Below are 15372 nucleotides of genomic sequence, written 5' to 3'. Positions count from 1 at the left end.
GAAGCAAGCGGGCTGCAGAAGGACTTGGACAGGCTAGGAGAGTGGGCAAAGAAGTGGCAGATGGAATACACTGGAAAAGTGTGAGGTTATGCACTTTGGAAGGAGAAATGGAGGAATAAACTATTTTCTAAATGGGGAGATGCTTTGGAAATCAGAAGCACAAAGGGACTTGGGAGTCCTTGTTCAAGATTCTCTTAAGGTTAACGTGCAGGTTCAGTCGGCAATTAGGAAGGCAAATGCAATGTTAGCATTCATGTCGAGAGGGCTAGAATATAAGACCAGGGATGTACTGTTGAGGCTATATAAGTCTCCGGTCAGACCCCATTTGGAGTATTGTGAGCAGTTTTGGGCCCCGTATCTAAGGAAGGATGTGCTGGCCTTGGAAAGGGTCCAGAGGAGGTTCACAAGAATGATCCCTGGAATGAACAGCTTGTCGTAGGAGGAAAGATTGAGGACTCTGGGTCTGTACTCGTTGGAGTTTAGAAGGATGAGGGGGGATCTTATTGAAACTTACAGGATACTGCGAGAACTGGATAGAGTGGACCTGGAGAGGATGTTTCCACTAGTGGGAAAAATCAGAAGCAGAGGACACAATCTCAGATTAAAGGGACGATCCTTTAAAACAGAGATGAGGAGGAATTTCTTCAGTCAGAGGGTAGTGAATCTGTGGAATACCTTGCCGCAGAAGGCTGTGGGGGCTACATCTCTGAGTGTCTTTAAGGCAGAGATAGATAGGTTCTTGATTAATAAGGGGATCAGGGGTTATGGGGAGAATGCAGGGGAATGGGAATGAGAAAAATATCAGTCATGATTGAATGGCGGAGCAGACTCTATGGGCTGAATGGCCTAATTCTACTCCTATGTCTTATGGTCTTATAGTACACTGTAAAATATTTTACACCTTTTGAGTCATGAGAAGAGTGGTAAATAAATAGTTTTGTTCATTCAACAATTTTTATGATCGCCCATAAGAGTTACCTAAAGAATGATTCACTGACATGCAATATAATATATTAGAGCTATGTACCTCTGGGACATTGTAAAAAACATCAGTACACATTTTAGATACTTTTCCAGCTTTTGCAGATTTTCCAGTATACTAATTTTGAGAAAAACAGAAATTACATTTTATCGACCCAGGATCGTATCGTTGGAGGATTTGCCAAGTGGCCAGATAGTCACCCAGGTAAAATGGAATTGTTCTTTGTGATTTAGAAAACTGAATGTGGATAGATGTTATCGAAAGCAAAAGTTATTTTAAGGTTCCAGTTTGGTTTAATTCTGAAACTGATTACTACCTAGTATGAGTACAATTAGGCAAATTCTCTTTGACTAATCATGCAGTTACGGTTGCAATGAATGTGTCTTCATGGCTACATATTGCTCATCTTTCTCTCAGTGACCACCATTTTCTTCTGTGGCAGTTATCGCACTGCAGAGTTTTATCTGGGTCATGAAATTCAGGCAGTCAGGCCTTGTCGTCCATCATTCACAGAACATTTGTCAGCTCCAGGTGTTACTTCACTTTGACTAGGCAAATAATTAGCAAGGATTAATGTACTGCATAAAGATACTTGATCTCTTCAATAAAATAAATATTCTTTTAAGTTTGGCAAAATAAATGAAAGATTCAACACCTGAAAGAGGATAATGGTTAATGTTTGGTGTGGGACCTTTCATTATAGGTCATTTTGTTTAAATTTTAAATAGTGACTGACTTTTTTCAAATTTTTTATGTTTGCACATTTACTTTTTATCACCAATAAATGGCATAAATTATATTTCACTGATATTTTTAAGCAATTTTCTCATAAGAACTTGTCCCATTAATCCACTTCCTCCTTCCGTCTGTCATGTAATGAAAAAAATTGTTAAGGATGTCACAGTTCTGTACAGCTTTACTATCTGAAGTGAAGAAGTGGCTTGGCAGTAGTTAAACTGCATGATGTCAGCGGGGTAAACTATTTTGGGTTGCATACCAGTATCCTGGTTTCCACCTTGATTCTTAAACCTTCATCTCAACAAAATAGATCATGCACTTGCTTGATGACTCAGCAACCAAATGCAGTAACAGCTTTAAGATTCCTTGTTCCCTCTTGGATCTATGCTGAGTTAAGGTGGCAGTAAGCACATCACAGTTGACTGCAGTAAGCATATCACAGTTGACTGCAGCAAGCATATCACAGTTGACTGCAGCAACCCTGAAGTCTTCTGTTCAGCTTTTGAAGGGCCAGTTGGATTCAATGCTGCTGTATTTTTAGTTATGATGTGGAGATGCCGGCGTTGGACTGGGGTGAGCACAGTAAGAAGTCTTACAACACCAGGTTAAAGTCCAACAGGTTTGTTTCGATATCACTAGCTTTCGGAGCGCTGCTCCTTCCTCAGGTGAAGGAGCAGCGCTCCGAAAGCTAGTGATATCGAAACAAACCTGTTGGACTTTAACCTGGTGTTGTAAGACTTCTTACTGTATTTTTAGTTAGCACCTTTCAGAAAGAAAGCAATAAAATTAGGAGTTCATTACCTTGCCAGGACAGCAAAATGTGACAACTCTGTAATTATTATATTAAGGAAGGTTTGATTCCGTTTTCAACCCTGTTTTATTTTTCATCAAACATGCTTCTAATTCTGACCATTGTCTGTCTGTTTCAGATGCTTTGCATGCGTACTTTGGGATCTGTGGTCTTTCCTTAATTGGAGAATCTGGTGTCTGTAAAGTGCATCCTGCATTGAATATGAGCATAAGGGCTTTTCAACATCTTCAGCACCTGCACCAGACAGCGGAAACTTGGGGGCAGGGCCAGCACTCAGAATCTGTGCGTGACTACACATGACAAAAGTGGTAGCAAAAATAAAACTGAAACTAGGTCAAATATTCTAGCCCAAGGAAAAAGCCATGTCATTAGGAAAAGGTCTTGCTTGAATGCTGGGACTCCATATTAAAAAGACAGCCGTACAGAATGTTTTAAATTCAAATATCATTGGTCAGTTAACAGACCAATTGCTGTTTGCTCTGAATTCTGATAATGCATTGAATGTGTATTTTGAGTGGATGGAGGTTTGTCTATATTCTGTAGGAAATCATTTATACTAATTTTCTAAACAATTTAAGCATTTAATAAATAAAATCACATCTGCCTGCTGCCTGATCCTTTATTTCCTCACAGCACTGTTGATTTTCTGACCTTTGTTTTGAATCACTGGTGCGAACATTTCAGGTTTTTTAAAAATGTATATTTTTAACAATTATAAATCTGTTTTTACAGAATTAAAATCAATTTGATTGAATTTGTGCTTTTACACTAAGGGAATCAGTAGATTTGCATCAAGTGCATAGACAGAATGCTACAGTGCATCGATTTGTCATTTTGATTTGAAGCAAATGAATTACATCTTCTAATTCACCTGTTGAGTTAAAAATAACACATTTAAGTACTTGGGTTTTCCGCAGATCTGTTCTTATATCTCCACGAGAACCAGTTCCCCACTTGTGTGCAAATGCAATTTCTGCCGCTTCTTCCGGCAAAGTTATGCTAGCAGAGCAAAATTGGCTCTGAGGAAATTTCCAGCTTTTGTTTCAGATGTTTATAATTCCAATGTTGAAATTAAAGTTTAAGTGTAAGTATGTATTTTGTCGGAGCTTCATGTAAACTCGGGACTTTTTCTGCGGGGATGAAAGAGAATAATGATTTCTCATGCATTTCACATAAAAATTTCCACTTGTGCAACATTTAACCTTGAATATACAAAGATAATTCAGGAAAACAACATGTAGGCCCCAACGAGCCCTTTTCATATAATTACAGAACCATAGAATAGTAGAATAGTACAACACAGAAGGAGGCTATTGAAACTAGTGAGTCTGCATCTGCTCTTTTGAAAAGCAAACCAGGTAGACCTTTCCCATATTCCTGCATTGTTTTCTACTTAAGGTATTTATCCAGTTTCCTTTTGGAGGCTGCTGTTGAATCTATAATCCACATTTCCTCACATTTCTGCATGGAATTCTGTCTGATATATAGTGATGCTTTATCCTTGGTGAACAGCAAAGAGAATCAGTGGCCGATGCGGATGTGATCTTTATAGTGATCATAAAGGTATAAAAAAAAGGACATTGACACATAAATATTGAACTTCAGAGTTTACAAAAAGTTGAATTGCGCTCCTCAGTTGGGAACAGAAAGATTTACAGAAATATTAATGAAAATATATAGGGCACAATTCTCCGGCCTCGTTTTGCTCGAGCGAGAGCGCAACGAGGCCAGTGAAAGCGGGAGAGGCCAAAACGAGAACTGGGATGGGCGGCAAACAGTTTGCGATGCAACGGGTCAGCTCCTGTAGGTGAAATCAGGATCCCGCCGTAGCGTGGCAAGAAGCCAATAATCACCACTTGAGCCCTATTTCCATACAATTAACAGGACCCATCGTCCTATCCAACAGGCTTACATGATTCGGTGGCTTCCCCAGCAAGTGGTCACACTGGTGCTGATTAGCACTCTTTTTTTTTTTTTTATAAACATGAACCTGGCGGGAAGGGCTTCTGTGGGGAGCCGAGGAGGTGAGTAGCGATCTTTGCTCACAGGCAAAGAACCTGGAGGCGCTGGGCTTGTTTCCCCAATGCTCGAAGGGACGGGGGGGGGGGGGCACCTTTAGCTGCCGGGGTGACAGGCAACCTTGGCCCTGCCCATCTGCCCCACCGATCACCCGCAACCCCCACCGACTGCTGAGGTCTCTGGCCATTTGGCTGAAGGCTATTGCTGAATTGGTAATCGTGGTTAAGTAAACACTTCAAACATCCGAAGTGGATTCCTGGGGTGGGTGGGCCAGTTAGCATGTGGGAGTCATTGCCTAGCATCCCAATCAAACCGCTATGCCTGAACACTGTGGGAGGCCACACCACGGACGCAGCAGCAAACATCCAGGCGATGGGACACAGCTCTGGGGACATGTCCACGGCTGGAGAGTGCAATGGTGCAGGGACCAGCGCCCGGTCCAGGTAAAGTTATGTGCGGGTGCCTGGGGTATAGAGTCGGGTCTGTTAGGGGGCCCTCTGCAGTTGGGAGGGCATGGGCATGGCTTTCTGTGAGTGGGAGGAAATCAGTGGGGGAATGGAGGGTCCCAGGCTGGGAGCCACTGCTGTTTGTCAGTCTTAACACCCTCTCCCAATTCCTTCCAGATGTTGAACGGTATTGATGGTATTTTGGACCCCGCAGAGCAGGACCTAGTTCTGCTGCTGGTCGACGAGCAGCCAGATGCTGGAGATAGCAGCAGCAGAGGCTCAAAGCGGTGGCCCATGCGCCGGACTCCGCCCCACACCCTGCCAGGGTGAGACTGAGAGGGGGAGTCCTGCGATAGCCCAGGGTGTACAGGCGTCACTGGCCGTTTGAACAGATGAATATACAGCTCGTGTGTGACCACCAAATGAAGATCATGCACGTGTATGCAAGTTTCCCAGTGAGTGTGCACGACAGCTACATCCTGGGGCAGTCAGTCATCCCTGGCCTTTTCGAGGACCACCCCAGGATCGCCGGGTGACTCTGGGGATAAGGGAAACCTGCTGAGGACCTGGCTAATGACGCCAGTACAGAGGCCAGAGACCCAAGCGGAGGCCCGCTACACCGAAGCCCATGTAACCACTCGGGCTCTCATTGAGCGGTGCATCGGACTGCTCAAAATGCGGTTCTGATATCTCAATTGCTCTGGTGGTGCCCTGCAGTACATCCCCTGGAGGGTCGCCTGCTTTGTAGTGGTCCTCTGTGCCCTCCACAACCTCGCACAGCACAGGGCAACGTTCTGGAAGTGGGGGATATGGAACATGTGGCCATCTCCGAGGATGAGGATGATGAGGCCTCGGACCAGGGACTGGAGGATGATCCTGTGGATGAACCGGGGGACCAGTCAGATGTTGCAGGACATGCGGCAGCGGCGAGGGTCTGGCAAGCTTGGAGGGCCAGGGAGTTCGGCGCTCTTAACTCTCCCACTTCACTTATGACGTGGCTTGGTCCATTTTCGCTTGGTTCCCTCCCCCCACAAATTCCCACCCTTCCAGGGTATGTGTTAACATCACTCCAGGGTGCTGAGTGTGTTGGAACCGTCAGCAGGTCACTGTCAAGGGCAGGGCCATGATGATAACCCGCAGAGAGCTGAGCGCTAGTGCTCCTCAATCTATTTCATAGTCTGCCTGCTGAGTGCTCGCTCACACCCATCACCACACGTTGTGCCTGAGGAGGGGGGTGCCATGCCTGGAGAGATGGGTCAAGTGTTCAGAGGTTGGCCCACATTGCAGAAGAAGATAACAGAAGCACCATACTGCTTGTGGTGAAGGTGTTTAGTGTTTTGCAAGTGTCCAACAATGCCCCCCCCCCTCTCCCCCGTGCACGCTCAGTGGTCCTCGACGTGCTTTGCCTTCCTTGCTCTATCGCTACGTCTTGTGTCCCCAGGATGCACATGAGCGGTGGAGGCAGCCAGCTGCTTACCACGTCCCGTGGCCTTCAATGCCCCTGGTGGGCATCCGCTGGGGCCGGAGGACCACGGCGCACTTCTCGGCACATGTACAGCCGTGCCTCCCTGTTCTGAGTGCCTCATCTGAGGGGTGGGACTCAAGGAAGCTCACACTCTATGGGACGGGTCCTGGTTCCACCCAACGCCCTCTCCTCCCACCTGCTGCCCATAGGACCCTGGGGTTCACCTCTGGACCGCTGCGTCATCTGAAAGTGCCAGCCCTGGCGGCCATCCAATGTCTGCACCATGATGTCGATGCCCTTGGCGATGCTCCTCAGTGATTGGGACATACTCTGCAGTGACTTGGCAATGCCCGCCTCTGACTGGGACAATCTCCGCAGCACCTCGGCCATTCCCATCTGAGAGCGGAACATTTCCTGCAGGATCTCATCAAGGTCAGCCTGGTACTAGGTCACGTCAAGTCGGACAGTCCGCCGAAGCCCTCAGCCACGGCCATCACCGATTGTGCCATGCCTTGGCACCTTCACTCATGCTGATGACATTGTGCACCAGACTCTCCACTGCTGTCAACACCCTAGCAGTGTTGGCCTCAGTGCCACGCACTGCCAGCGACATCTCCTGCGCCCTTAGCCTCTGGGACTCCTCCAATCAGCTATGGACCTGCTTGAGTGTCGCTGACATTCCCCTCTGAATGTCCCAGACTCTTCCTAATGTCTCTATCAGCTCCGGATAGCCTCAGCATCTGGCTGTGACCCAGCTGGGTCCTGGGATCCAGTAGAGCACTGGGCGTTACAGCCTCCACCTGATGTTCATCAGCAACTGTGTGGTGTTCACCAGAGTGTGAGCCAAAAGCCTGACTACTAACGTTGCCACCATGATGTTTGTCGCTTTGCTGGTGGAGGGTGGGGATGACAGCTGTGACGCTTTGATTGTGGCATCCTCCGAACTCTCCTCCGAGGTGATCTCATCGGAGGCAGGGAATGAGGCCACCCAATTTGGGCGGCACCTTCGGCTGGAGAATGGACATATGGTCAGTGGGAGTGATGGGTTAGTCTGTACGGCAATAACAACTCACGTTTTACAGGTCCTCCGGGTGAGGCCCAGTGGATCCTCAACTCTGCGACGTGCGTCAACCTCCACATTGGTGACCTCTCTGTCCTTGGCTACCCCCGTCACCTCCAGGCCCCATTCCTCAAAGGACATGAGGATTCTTAGCCCAGCACCTTTCCGCCAGGCTGGATCCTCTCCTGGCGATTGTAGGAGAGCTTCTCCTTTGGAGTCAGAGAGAGCATCATTAGCCGCATGCGTGGTTCATGGTGGTGGGAGGGGAGGAGGTAGTGAAGGAAGATTGGGGGTGGTCGAAGGGGGTTGTGGGTGGGGTTGCTCACGTGGGGGCAGCAAGATCAGGGGCGGGGGCGGTTGGTGTTAACTCACCGGTGCTGCCCATTGTACGTTGTTGACCTTGCAGCACTGGAGGCCAGTCCTGGTCACATTTCCTGAGCTGACGGCCACTGCTACTTCATCCCAGGCGACAGGGGAATGGTTCATCCCTCCTGGCCTCAACCGCATCTAGGAGCTTCCTAGTTCCAGGAGGACTGGCTCCAAACCTTGGGGCCGGGCATCTCGCCGCCATGACTGCAAGCTGAGTGGATTGGCTGTGCAAGCGCTATTTAAGTGCTACTCTACCTTGTTGGGGGGGGGGGGGGGGGTGCTGGCAAACGCGGTCTTGACAAATCGGCTGGCGAGCCTTCATTCGCGGCGTGAAGCCCGTGGGGCCTCGTTAAGTGGACCAATTAACATTGTATTGAGAGCGCTGTGAAGCTCGTGGATGTTCCCGCTCGCTACCACACTTACATATCGTTCCGGAGAATCAGACACATGGTTTCAATCAAAATGAATGTGCAGCATAAGCCATATTATTAATGTAAGGTTGAAGAAAAGGCTTTGAAATTATGCAAGGAATCTGGTACACTGGAAGATCGGGTAAATTTTAAAGATGAGCAAGTACAGGAAAAAATGTTATGAGTACCGTGGAATGTAAAATTGCTGAAACTACCTGGGTATGCAAAGTATGGTCAAATATATATTGTGTTATAAACAGTAATAAGCATAGGATCTACTGGCAAATGAACCTGGTAAGCTTCAAGCTGGGGCTCATAAATAGTGTTGAGTAGTTTTGTTGCATTTGTCTTTATCCAGAAAGTTTACTAAATCAGCTAATAGAATTCCAGGGGAGAAACTTAATATTATGCAAATAGTATGATATGGAGCCAAGATTTTCTCTGCAATATTTGTAGTTTGTTTATAAGGAATGTGTTTGTAATCTTTCTACATACAGCGGTTGGAAGAATAATAATAATCTTTATTGTCACAAGTAGGCTTACAGTAACACTACAATGAAGTTACTGTGAAATTTCCCTAGTTGCCATATTTCTGCGCCTATTCGGGTACACAGGGAGAATTCAGAATGTCCAAATGACCTAACAAGCACGTCTTTCGGGACTTGTGGGAGGAAACTGGAGCACCCGGAGAAAACCCACACAAACACAGGGAGAACGTACAGACTCCGCACAGGCAGTGACCCAAGCTGGGAATCGAACCTGGGATCCTGGCGCTGTAAAGCAACGGTGCTAACCACTGTGCTACCGTGCTATCCATGATTTCCCCTATGGTTATTATAAATAGGTTTGGCGCTCCAAAAGTAACTGGCTGCAGCAGTTTGTAACCATGTGTAACTGGGGACTGAATTTAGTGATGTTTTAACCGATGTTAAAATGGGTAGCCAGATCTGAGGATTAGAAAATGGATGACATAACCCTTTTTTCTAGAAAGGCCAGGAAGCATAGCTGGAAATTAGTTTAATGTCACAAGAGAAAAGAGGTCAGGGTCAGGAGCAAAGAGTTGTAGGAGTGACATTGGGATTTCTGAGAAAGTGTGATGCAAGAACTTGGGGTATTTGAAGGCCAAGGCAAGGATTTTAACCTTAACGTACTGGGTGTTGGGAGGCAATGTGTGTGACTGAGGTGATGAGCAAGTGGAACTATGGTATGTGCATCATCTTGACATCAGGTTTATGTCATATTAGTTGACAGGCATATTTCAGGAGCAAATTGGGGCATTGTAAGTGCAGAGGCAAGAAATAGTGTGCAATTTGAAATAAGCTATCTTGTCACAGTTTCATACCAGGGTTGAGCAGGATGCAGATAGTCTAATTGGGTGTAACAGAGTGGCCAGGTATGTGGGATGGTGGAATCTATGATAAAATTGGATTTGTGGCTGGGGGTGAATTAGAGAGGTAGTGGTGTCAAACATACACAATCTTGTTGCCTTTAATTTCATTTTAAACATGGGGAGAATTGCCGTAGGACTTTTGCGATTGCCCACCGAACATTTGCAGAACCCTGGAGAATTGGGCATTTAAAACCATCTACATTGTTTTTCCAAATGTTCTGCTGAACTGCAGTTGTGCTGGGACATTGTTGAAAAACTTGAAAGTCCAGATATAAAGTACCCTATTAACCCGACAGTTACGACCTTCAAAGTGCTCCATGCTTATATCAAACATTCTACCGTAAGAAGTCTTACAACACCAGGTTAAAGTCCAACAGCTTTGTTTCAAATCATTAGCTTTCGGAGCACTGCTCCTTCCTCAGGTGAATCTGGCAAGGAAGGAGCAGTGCTCTGAAAGCTAGTGATTCGAAACAAACCTGTTGGACTTTAACTTGGTGTTGTAAGACTTCTGACTGCTCACCCCAGTCCAACGCCGGCATCTCCACATCATGGCTAAACATTCTACTGGCAGTGACCTAACCCTTTGTTTCTGCCTTACAGATGCTCAGTTGTTTAGAGGAGGTGGCAAAGCATGGAAACTGTTTCTTTGATTACTTTTGTTTGAGTTGTATATCAGGCTCATAAAGGCTGTGCACTTTATTTAAATAAGGCAGGTACTTTGAGCAGTGTCCCAAATGCATTGCATCTATTTGAAATGCAAAGGTAGGTGTTCACCATAACTTTAAAAACATTGAGTCCCTTCCTGCATGCAAATGCACAATGAGCAGCCAGAAGCACTTGCTGCTGCCCACAATACAACCCAGATGTGTCCTGAGAAACCCACACTGAAGCCAGTAAGTGATGCAAATAGATGATCTGCTGAGGGCCCATTTGTGTGCAAGCACCATTGGACTGGTGCCACTGGCATCGTTTGGATCTTGCTCGAGTGGGGCATCTTGCAGCATGCCTTGCAAATTATTTTTCTGCATTCCAGCTGAAATCTTTTAAGCCATAATCTTCTTGGAGTTCAAGCTGACAATAGCATGGTGAGGGCAGCAGAGGCTCTGGGACTTTGGTGAATGGCTGGACCAATATCTATAGTTTAAGGGTTAAGAAAAAAATGAATGACTGTAAAGGAGAATTGTTTAGAGTGGATAAATTAATCAAATCCTGTCATAAAAAAACATGTTATTGTCGACAGCATCTTTTGGATTAGAATTAAATCAAAGGTTGGCTGTTCAGGTGGATGCAAGAAATCCCATAACACTTTGTGGGGAACTCTCCCAGTCAGTATTCATCATTCAACCACCACACTGGATTATTGCTATTTTGTGTTAATTGGCTGTTATTTACTTAAATAACTGGCTCTACTCAAAGCTAAGTCATTGGCTTGGGCTATTTCGAAATGTAGACATTCTGGAAGATGTAAAATTCATGACGAAATAGGATTTCATGGCTCCGGTATTTCATATCCCATGTTTCTGGGATGTACCAAAAATTGGTGCAATTGAAGAAAGCAGAGAGTGGTTGTGAGGAATTTGGCCTTAAAATTGTTCACATTTTCCATGAAATGTTGAAACTGTCAGCAACTGGATCCCAAATTATTTGAGTTTTCTGGCCACAGGAACACTTAAGCTGGCCTTCCAACTAATAGCCTGCAATTCCTCCAGTTGGTGTTTATTGTGTTATGGGCCAGGGTTTAGAGAACCCCAAGGTGTATGATGGAGTTCACATGACCCACAACTTTTAATAGATTGTGGTTATGGAGAGCACACGGGCCTACCTTACAGGTGTGATGCACCAGAGATCCACAGTACTTTTAAATTAAAACAATGTTTATTTATGAAACTAGTTAACACTTTATAAACCCACAATAAACATCTTAACAACTATCAACACCAATCCTCCCCACAGATACAATATTCTATAAGGAAACCTTAATCTTTCCTTATTAACATCCATAAGACAAAAGACCCTTTTTAACACAAAGATCAGGTTTAAATTCATTACTGAGAGCAGTCAGCACTTTGAAATCACCCAATGGATCTGGAGATAATCTTTAGTTTGCAGTGAGAGATCCTTATGCAGCTCCTTGCTTTGCCTGCAGCTATCCAGCTCTCAAAACAAAACTAAAACACACCCTGTAGCAAACAGCCTAAAATGAAAGTAAAGCAGACAGACAGCCCAGCTCCACCCACACTCTGACATCACTGATAAACATCCATTTCGTAAAGGTACATCCACTACAGCTATTTTTATAAACACCCATTTCTTAAAGGTACTCTCACATGACAATTGCAAAGGAAATAGAATATTTAAGTCGACGAGTTTTACTGCAGCTGTACAGGGTGTTGGTGAGGCCACATCTGCATTACTGTTTTGGGCTGGAATTTTCCGCCCGTTCACACAGATGGTTCACCACCGAGTTTCCTGGCAGTGGGAGGTGATTCAATAGGAAACCGCGTTGACAACGGCAGGACCAGAAGACTTCGCCGTCAACCAATGGCGGGCTGCCTCAGCCTCTGCAAAATACATGCTGGGGAGGGGGGCAGAAAATCCCACCCTTGGTCTCCTTATTGAAAAATATATAATTGCTTTAGAAGCAGTACAGAGAAGGTTCATCATTCATTCCTGGGATGAAGGCCTTATTTAATAAAGAAATATTGAACAAGTTGGGCCTATACCCTTTGGAATTTAGAAGAAAGAGAGTTGATCTTATGAAATGTGTGATCCTGAGGGGACTGGATAAGGTGGATACTGGGAGGATGTTTCACTTGTCAGGGAGAGTAGAATTAGGAGGCACAGTTTAAGGATAAAAGGTATCTCTGTTAAATACTGTGGCTACAAGACCAGGTCAGAGGGGTGGAATTCTGTGACGAGTAGCTCACTGTGACTCCCCAAAGCCTGCCCACCATTTACAAAGGCACAAGTCATGAGTACGATGGAATATTCTCCACTTGCCTGGGTGAGTGCTGCTCCAACAATCCCCAGCTCGCCACCATCCAGGATTGGCACCAAATCCACCACCTTAAAACATTTACTCCCTCCAATACCGATACAGTGGCAGCAGTGTGTACCATCTTTAATATGCACTGCAGCAATTTACCATGGTTCCTTCAACGGCATCTTCCAAACCTGCGACCTCTACCACCTAGAAAGACAAGGACAGCAGATGCCTGCAGCTCCAGCATCTACAACTTCTCCCTCCAAGCCACACACCACCCTTGGAACTATATCGCTGATCCTTCACTGTCACTGAGTCAAATCCTGAAACTCCCTTTAACAGCACTGAGTGTTTTGACAACACATGGACTGCACTGTTCAAGAAGGTAGCACACCACCATGGGCAAAACTGTTAGCAAGCCAATGACATCCACGTCCCATGAACAATTAAGATTTTAAAAATTGCAGCATAACATGTTTTACCATATAAACCTGGAGTTATTCTAAATCAGTAAGAATAAACAACAACACCTCCACAATAGTCCCCAATACCGGGGCCCCGCAAGGCTGCGTACTTAGCCTGCTACTATACTCCCTGTACACACACGACTGCGTGGCAAAATTTGGTTCCAACTCCATCTACAAGTTTGCTGACAATACGACCATAGTGGGCCGGAACTCGAATAACGATGAATCAAAATACAGGAGGGAGATTGAGAACCTAGTGGAGTGGTGCAGCGACACAATCTATCCCTCAATGCCAGCAAAACTAAGAGCTGGTCATTGACTTCAGAAAGCAAAGTACTATACACATCTCTGTCAGCATTAACGGGGCCGAGGTGGAGATGGTTAACAGTTTCAAATTCCTAGGGGTACACATCACCAAATATCTGTCCTGGTCCACCCACGTCGACGCTACCACCAAGAAAGCACAACAGCGCCTAAACTTCCTCAGGAAACTAAGGAAATTCGGCATGTCCACATGAACTCTTACCAACTTTTACAGATGCACCATGGAAAGCATCCTATCTAGCTGTATCACAGCCTGGTATGGCAACTGCTCGGCCTAAGACCGCAAGAAACTTCAGAGTCGTGAACATAGCCCAGTCCATCACACAAACCTGCCTCCCATCCATTGACTCCATCTACACCTCCCGCTGCCTGGGGAAAGTGGGCAGCATAATCAAAGACCCCTCCCACCCGGCTTACTCACTTTTCCAACTTCTTCCATCGGGCAGGATATACAAAAGTCTGAGAACATGCACGAACAGACTCAAAAACAGCTTCTTCTCCACTGTCACCAGACTCCTAAACGACCCTCTTATGGATTGACCTGATTAACACTACACCCCTGTATGCTTCACCTGATGCTGGTGTTATGTAGTTACATTGTGTACCTTGTCTTGCCCTATTATGTTTTTTCTTTTATTTCCTTTTCTTTTCATGTACTTAATGATCTGTTGAGCTGCTCGCAGAAAAATACTTTTCACTGTACCTTGGTACACGTGACCATAAACAAATCCAAAATCCAAACGTACTCCTCTGTCTTCCTGATGCATAACTGCCTCAATTGAGTGCTAACTTCTGGAGTATTTATATACCTTGCCCAGTTCAGTTCCTGGCCACTGATAACCCCCCAGGATGTTGGCAATGGGGAATTCAATGATAGTAATGCCATTGAATGTCATGGGGTGATGGCCATGGTCACTGTCCATGTGGAGTTTGCATGTTCTCCCCGTGTTTGCGTAGGTTTCACCCCCACAACCCAAAAACGGGCAGGGTAGGTGGATTGGACACGCTAAATTGCCCCTTAATTGGAAAAAATAATTGGGCACTCTAAGTTTAAAATTTTTTAAAAATGAGGAGATGGCCATTGCCTGGCAGTTGAGCAGTGCGATTATTAGACCATAAGACTTAGAGCAGAATTAGGCCATTCTGCCATCGAGTCTGCTCCGCCATTCGATCATAGCTGATATGTTTCTCATCCCCATTCTCCTGCCTTGTTGAAACCGTCAGCTTGCCATTTATTAGTCAAGGCCTGAATATGGTCTAGGTCTTGCAGCTTAGTACCTGAGGAGTTGTGCTGTTGCTAAACATTGTGCAATCATTTGCAAACATCCTCACTTCTGACCTTAATTGGTTGGATTGCCTGAAGATTGGCATTTATAATCCTGGGGGTCACAAGAGAAGGCTGAGATGGATTATCCTTGGCACTTCTGGCTGAAGATAGTTGCAAGTGCTTTAGCCTACTCTTTTGCATTAATATGCTGGGCTCCCCCCATCATTGAGGATGGGGATATTTGTGGAGCCTCCTCCTCCAGTTAGTTCTCCACCATTCACAACTGGATGCAGCAGGACTGCAGAGCTAAGATCTGTTCCATTGGGTGTGGGTTTGCTTAGCTTTGTCTATTACCTTCTGCTGTTTGGCATGCAGAGTAGTTGTGTGTTGTAGCTTCACCATTTTGATACCTCATTTTTACTTTTGCCTGGTGCTGCTCCTGGTATTCCCTCCTGCACTCTTCATTAAACCGTGGTTGATCCCTTGACTTGATGGTAATGGTAGAGTGGGTGAATATGCCAAATAATGAGGTTACAGATTACCATTATGTACAATTCTGCTCCTGATAATGGCCCACAGTGTCTCATGGATGCCGAGATTTGAGTTGCTAGATTCCATTTAGCACAGTGGTCGAGCCACAC

The 15372-nt window shown here is 45.6% G+C and overlaps 1 protein-coding gene across 4 annotated transcripts in view; it reads left to right on the top strand.

Annotated features, from left to right (window-relative positions):
* Positions 1-3134, top strand: part of pggt1b (protein geranylgeranyltransferase type I, beta subunit) — a 123155-nt gene extending 120021 nt beyond the window's left edge. For 2 of the 4 annotated variants that reach the window (XM_072516479.1, XM_072516475.1), the window contains 2 exons: positions 1078-1186; positions 2650-3134. In XM_072516479.1, the coding sequence (XP_072372580.1) occupies positions 1078-1186; positions 2650-2831 (291 nt within the window). In that variant the 3' untranslated portion in view covers positions 2832-3134. Of the gene's footprint in view, positions 1-1065; positions 1187-2649 lie in introns of all 4 variants that reach the window. The other 2 variants (XM_072516478.1, XM_072516474.1) reach the window with 1 other exon arrangement.
* The last annotated feature ends 12238 nt before the right edge of the window (positions 3135-15372 follow it).

This window comes from Scyliorhinus torazame, chromosome 9 (assembly GCF_047496885.1).
Source record: "Scyliorhinus torazame isolate Kashiwa2021f chromosome 9, sScyTor2.1, whole genome shotgun sequence".
NCBI lineage: Eukaryota > Metazoa > Chordata > Chondrichthyes > Carcharhiniformes > Scyliorhinidae > Scyliorhinus > Scyliorhinus torazame.
The sequence above is the reverse complement of the archived record's forward strand: the minus strand, read 5'-3'. Positions and strand labels throughout refer to the sequence as shown.